At 36.3% G+C, this 7,315-nt stretch overlaps 1 protein-coding gene across 1 annotated transcript in view; it reads right to left on the bottom strand.

Annotated features, from left to right (window-relative positions):
* LOC122271044 (TSC22 domain family protein 1-like) overlaps positions 1-7,315 on the bottom strand; it is a 34,149-nt gene continuing 26,834 nt past the window's right edge. Inside the window, exon 6 of the mRNA XM_043050842.2 lies at positions 1-432. Within this exon, the coding sequence (XP_042906776.1) occupies positions 35-432 (398 nt within the window). The 3' untranslated portion in view covers positions 1-34. The remainder of the gene's footprint in view (positions 433-7,315) is intronic.

Raw genomic sequence — 7,315 nt, 5'->3', positions numbered from 1 at the left:
TACTTGATAATATGATTTTATTTCATTTCACTATTTAAATTTGCTTCTGTGGGTGATGTATTTCGAAGCCATAGTAATAGGCTCCATTTGGTATTGAACCAAACATTGGAAAGTTTTGGGTTGGTTGCAGAGTTTGTGGAGCGTATGACTGCATTGGCACTTGTTGCTGGCTCACAAAAGAAGCTGGCTGTTGTTGTGTCTTGATAGTTTGCTGATTTGACACAGTTGCTGCTGATGGCCGTGGAGAAGAAAATGCTGCACTCGATATTGGCACTTGCTGTTGTGATAAGGGCTGATTGCTTGGATTTTGTTGATAAGTTACTGATGATGTTCTTAGACTTTGTTGAATGGGCATTGGTGCCATTGGGTACATAATAAAATACTGTTGTGAGATAGGCTGGCGCATCGGCATTTGAGGTACGCCATTGGATCCTGAAAGCATAAGTATATGTTGGATCAGTAAATATTGGAAAATAGAATTAACAAAAAGTATAAGGGGGTATTAGAACGATTATATAGAGATCGTTCTGTAATATGTGCCTTTAATTTTTTAATAGATTATAAAGTGTGATATAGAAACTTTAAAATGAATTAAAAAAACGTTCCACAATTAGGATTTACAGTTAATATTCAAGCTTACGAACCAAAAAAAATTTTTTTACAGTATCCATACAGATTCAATAATAAACGTAAAATTACATGAAAACAATTTTTGAAAATAGCCACGTTTTAAAATTAACTCATTTAACAAAGTGAAGAGTCTCAAGTGACATTATATATTAGTAAAAAAAATTAATAAGTAAATAAAATTTAATATTGAAAAGCGAGCAAATGGAAAATATTGAACGTCTCTTCCTTACGAACGAAAATCACTAATATCAATTGATATTAACATTTATAAATCTATGGATAGTGTTTTAAATATAAATGTAAACAACAACAATCTCGAGCTCTTGACCCGCTCTACTTCCGGTTACAACTCTACAGCTGCTTACTACGACTAATTCTGGGAGGTGATATTTACAAAAAGATAATTTTGTTTTTAATAAAAGAAATATATTGTAAAATTTCTGAGCTCAAATCTATTGTATTTCATAAGATATTAAGTGATTCTGGTGAGTTTGAAGTTAACGTTTGTTTTAGTTGTTTAGATGTATTGGTAAAAAAGGTGACACAGTTTCGCTTTTTTGGCTGTCCCGATTTGGACTCCTTTTACTTGTTTATTACTCAAGCCTGCCAACTATTACGCTTTTTGTAAAATATATTATAGAGTGTCAGACATTTAAAAACCAATGCTTTTCGGAATTTTTGCCAACATTTCATTGGGATTATCGTGACTGACTCGGTGACGACCGGAAATCACCACCGATGACAAACTTGTCACCGAAATGGGCGGATCTGCGACGGATTTGGATATTCAGCAAGTCTAAAGTATATTTGGCAAAGTTCACGTGTTTCTCCTGATCTGCCATCATACTTTCAGCATCTGGCAATCATCTAAAGCTATCGTTAGATATTTTCTAAGATAACGTTAGATTTTACCGATTTTCTGATATTATCTAATATTAGGTGCTACTTGGGTAATCGTACACTTTATTTATGCTGCAATATTAATTTTATTAAATTTGTTTTAGGCTCAAGACTCAAGAGGTTAGAATTTATAAATTACAAAAAAAATCCGATGAAAGTTAAAATTTTTACGCGTAAATTTAAGCACAAATCATAATAATAAAACTTCCTAGAATATTAAGCCTGTTTACACATTGCTTCGCAAGCATAATATAAACGGAAGGATACACCGGAAGTTTTCTAAATTTCTTTCCAGCTTGTTATTGTGTACCTTCAGTCATCCATTCGTAGCCCGGCGATTGTGTTTGAGACGGGGTACTCACAAATAATTACTATAAATAATGTACACATTTTATTAATTTTATTCCATCATTATCCAGTCCCGCAGTGGACTGATCGTTAAGACACGGTTCTCATCAGATCACCGAAGTCAAGCATCACTGGCTGCGGTCAGTGTGCGGGTGGGTGACCCACTTGGATCAGTCTGCGTAGGGACCGAGGGTGTGCGGTATTGGTCCTCGTTAAACTGTGCTACCGTAAAGTGCTCGACTTCGCGCGCAGGTCGTTGGGCTACCGAAGCGGGGGTGCCATCCCCTCCGCAGAGGATCAAAATTGTGATGGCATGTCTTCGGATCATCCTCCGGGATGTTTCCCAGACCGTCGCCAATAGCCCATTGTGCAGCTCTAGTGCGACGTAAATTAACAACAACAACAACAACAACTCCATCATTATCCTTGTATAAATTTCCTTTCCCGTTATATTTCTACTGCTCAGGACAGTTCCTGGGAAGCAATCAGTGAAAGCCGCGGGGAATCAGGGGACATTCCCAACCCCTAAATTTAAATTTTGCATTCGCAACTTTCTATACTCTTTCCAATCACACATGAATATGCAAAAGCCCTTAAGGCATTTACGAAGTACCTATCCCTTCTACTTCATCTGTATTGAGCCCTAGGACGACTGAGACTCTGGAGTAAAAAACAGTGAAGGGGCTAGGGTGAATGACTGCTTAGAGCATCCAGTAGATTCACGATTTAGTCAGATCGAACTGACTAAATCGTAAAACCTACCATTAAACAGCAGGAATAAATCAAGTAATCAAAAAATGATAATAAATAACACTGGAGCCGTGGTGGCTCAGGTGATAGAGTGTTCGTTTTCCAATGAGGTAAGCCGGGTTTGAATCCCAGCATTGATTGGTCGATACAAATTTCGCATCCGGCTTGCACCGACCACAGTACTGATGTAAAATATCCTCCGTGGTAGACGGATCATGGGTCAGATTCCCCTTGCCGTCAGGATAACCGTGGGAGGGTTTCGTGGTCTTCCACTTCATGTAACGCAAGTGCTGGTTCGTTCCATCAATAAGTCCTCCAGGAAGGCAAATTTCTCCCAATACTTGATCCAGGAGTTCCCTTGTCTTCTAGATTGGGTTCAAAATTACAAGGTTATGGAGTTGAACATTAGTAGTCGTAAGCCAAAAATTGGGTCAGTTGTTCAACGACGGAAGTACGATAAAATAAATGACACTGGGGAACTTTTTTATTTGATAGAATTTTGTTTATTTCAATTTTTTTTCCTTCTTTTTTTAGCGTCGCATGAGATTTTTGAGCAGATATTGGTTATTTTCACGTAGCTGATTTCAAATTTGCAACCGGACTCTCTCTCTCTCTCTGCAAGCTAAAGCTTGTATGCAATTAAATAATATTTTCCTTCACAGGATTTTTTAAGATTAACTCAAGCGAAAACTAAATGTTTACACTTCTTTGCCACGTAGGGAGTAGTAAGAACAAGACAATGATGCATTTCAGTTTATTTTCTAACGAACAACAAGTGTATATGCTTGTGTTTAAAACTGTATGTTCTTTATAAACTTGTACATTTATACAAAGAATAAACTGCACTAAAAATATTAATTCGATAGAAAAACTATAGATTTCTGAACAAAACTAAATTCAGATTTGAAATCCCTATATAGTTCGTTCACCAGGAGTTGGCACTTGGCTCCACCTCCTCGGACGCAGAGTTCATTTCAGCTCGCGGGAGTAAGAGGGAAAACATTTCCCCGCTTGAAATCGAGATTACCTCTAATGCGCCTAAAGCCTCCACACGGTTTTTTACAGGTAGTCCAATTAGGCCACTATGAAGGCAAACCAGTTTACGAAAGAGCCCTTTAATAGAAAATCTAGTAAAAATAAGAAAGTGGTAGAAAATATATGTCTAAAAATTTGTTGAATTTTTTAATATGATTAGTTTCTCTTATTTACTTGTCTACCACTACAGATTCAATTCTCATATCTGTATGAAAAATTCCTCTCAGTCACTTTTAAAATAGAATTTGGTTTCATGCGCTCAAACTGTTCACTTTTTAAATAGTCTGCGCAGACTACTTATAAGAAACCGTGTGGTGGCTTAGTTGAACGTTGAGTCCGAATTCATAGTCGAACTATGTTTATTGTGAAAGCTGTAAATATTTTATTAAGACATTTTGCGACATAATTTTAAAAATTTTTAAATAGATGGCGCTACGAGCAATGATGACCAAAGTGAATAGTTCTAGCGTTATGAAAGGAGGAATGATTAATGAATAATGCCATCAATAGCATTTTTTTTTCTTTTTATTTTACTATATTTTTTTGTTACTATTCTTTTAAAAAAATAGTTTTTTTGATGGCTTCGAGTTACCCTTTTCAAGTTAGTCCCTTTCATTTGTTTTTATTTATTTATTTATTTATTTTTTTGCACGGAAGTTGCCATGACTTGGCAAATAGTCTGCCACACATCACGATAAGGAAATCTCCTCACAATCGAAATCACAAAACAAGAGAAAATCTACAGGGACTATTATATTTCCTGCCCGATACGACAGGACCTTTAGCGTTTCACCAAAAAGTAAACATCTCACTAGTTCATCTTGAACTTTCTGGACATGTTTTCGGAGTCTGAATAATACACAACATGAAATGGGGTGAAGTCTGTTAACAGGGCCGCAGAGAAAGGAGGAGCGATTAAATTTCAAAGTGGGCGTTTCTACTAATCGTCGAAAATAACCTCACTACTTGTGGGAAGGGAGATAAATATGTATAAGCTGTTGCTTGATTTGACAAGACAGCTGAAAGTTTTGCCTTTAACCCTTTCGTGCCAACTGTCACAAATACTTGTGCCAGCATAAAACCGTATCAATCAGGGTAAGAAGATAAAACTGGCAACCAAAGTTCTTTAGCAGTTAATTTGTGGCCGGGGTTATAATTGTTTGATTTATTTAATTCACCATTACTTAAGTTCAAAATGAAATTATCTAGTTATACTTTGAACTATAATACAGGAAACCGAATTTGTCACTGCTAAATTTTTTAAAATACCTAATTATCTAATTTATCACACCAAGTCACATCGATGACATACACAAGCCTGTGGTGGAACTGCCATTATCATTAAAAGGAATATTAATCATAAACTTCTTGATTACCTACCTTGATTATTTTTCTCCCCATTCCAATCTATTGTCATTTCTAGTGTCTATGTCCCCCCCCCCCAAAGCCTCGGCTACCTTTATCAGCTACCTCAAAAATCTAATTTCCTACGGTTGGATTATTCCTCTGACTGGTGACTTCAACGCTAAACACAGCACATGGAACAACAATGATAGCAACCGCCTGGGCACCTCTCTATTCAATTTCATCAACTTAGCTAAATTAAATGTACACTACCCCCCAACCAATACCAGGATCTCGAACTTATCAGCTAATACGATCGATTTCGCCCTTTCTAGAAATTTAAATTACCTCATCAATACTAGTACCTTAAATGAACTCTGTTCTGATCATTTACCTGTTAAGTTTAGCATCAATATTAATGTCCCCAATAATCTTAATAATAAAATAAATAAAATCAACTGGAAAAAATTTAATTGCATTTTAGTTAATTCCCCCCTAGTTAACTATCCAGTCGACACCCCAACCCAACTAGATCAATTTGTTAACAGCTTCACTAACTCTATTAACAAGGCTAAAGAAGAGGCTTCCTTTTTTGTAGAGGCTAATAATTACTGCGATGCACCCCCTCATATCAGAAATCTGATCAGAGATAGAAACAATATCAGGAGGCTGTGGCAGCAGTACCGTGACCCAAATGACAAAGCTCGAATGAATCAGATCAACGCTAAAATTAGGAGAGATTTTCGAGCACACAAGCAATCATCCTACACCAGGTATATCAAAGACCTATCTGTCCAAGATAACTCAATTTGGAAAGCAGTCAACAAATTTAAGGCTAAATCTTCAAGCATCCCACCACTGAAACATAATAATTCTGTCATCTTCGATGACAATTTGAAAGCCAACATCATTGCTGACAGTCTTGAATTGCAGTTTACCAACGACCTTGCCGGAAATGATACTACTAACCTAGAGGTTGGAGGAGGTATTAATAATTTTCTTTCCTGCAGTTCTGACCCTGACACCCACACCCCGGTCCCTCTTAGTGATGTAATTAACTCCATTAAGAAACTTAAGAATAATAAGGGACCCCCATTAATAATAGACTTGTCAAAGCACTCCCCCTTAACTACATTCACTATTTAACATGCATTATTGACTCAGCTCTACTCTTATCATACTTCCCCACTGATAGGAAGATAGCAGTCATTAAACCTATCCTAAAGACAGGAAAAGACCCAACAGAACCAGATAGCTATCGACCCATCAGTTTACTCTCCTCACTGAGCAAAATTGCTGAGGACATCATCTTGTGCAGAATGAGAGACTTCTGCGATAATAACCACATTATTATCGATGAGCATTTTGGCTTTCTCCCTAAACATTCCCCGCAACACCAGCTCAGAAGGCTCATTGATTACATACACGTATGATGGCTACACAACAAACATACAGTGCCGTCTTTCTCGACTTGACTAAAGCCTTCGACAAGATATGGATCGATGCACTTATCTATAAATTAATTAAATACAATTTCCCTGGACTACTTATTCTAATTATACGATCCTACCAGACACACAGAAAGTTCATGGTCAACTGCAGCACATTTTTCTCCACCCTAAGATCCATTAATAGCGGTGTTCCCCAGGAGAACAAACTAGGACCCTTCCTATTTTTAATTTTTATTAATGATATCCCTAGAGATCCTGGTATTCTGACTGCACTGTACGCTGACGATACAGCCATTGCCACACATTGGGATTTACAATTAATATTCAAGCTGACGAATCAATAATTTTTTTTATGTTGACAGTATCCGTAAAGGTTCGCCCCATCGATAATAAACTTAAAATTAAATGAAAACAATTTTTAAAAATAGCCACGTTTTAGAACAAACTCATTTAGCAAAGTGAAGAGTCTCAAAAAAAGACCTTATACATTCGTTTAAAAAATTATTAATGAATAAATAAATAAAATTTAATAAAGAAAAATGGACAAATGGAAAATATTAAACGTCTCATGCTTCTTCGGTTACATCGATTGCGTCTGCCCGTGTAGTTTGTCTTTAGAAAGAAGTCCCTTCACCATAATATCTAAGGCAGAGATACCATCTTTCTCCGCTTTGTAAGAAAAAGTATCTTCTAGTGGTAACGAAATTTAAGTTAATTTAAGTTTAGCATTTTTCATTGTAAGTAATTTTTCCACCACTACATATCAAAACTTCGAAGAATAATGTGTATACAACTTTATTGATTGAATATCAAAGACTTTTTCAGCTTTGAACTGATAAACGATAACGCAAAGTATG

The sequence above is a fragment of the Parasteatoda tepidariorum genome, chromosome 6 (assembly GCF_043381705.1).
Source record: "Parasteatoda tepidariorum isolate YZ-2023 chromosome 6, CAS_Ptep_4.0, whole genome shotgun sequence".
NCBI classification, from domain to species: Eukaryota; Metazoa; Arthropoda; class Arachnida; order Araneae; family Theridiidae; genus Parasteatoda; species Parasteatoda tepidariorum.
Note: the sequence above shows the minus strand (reverse complement) of the source record. Positions and strands in the feature narration are given on the sequence as shown.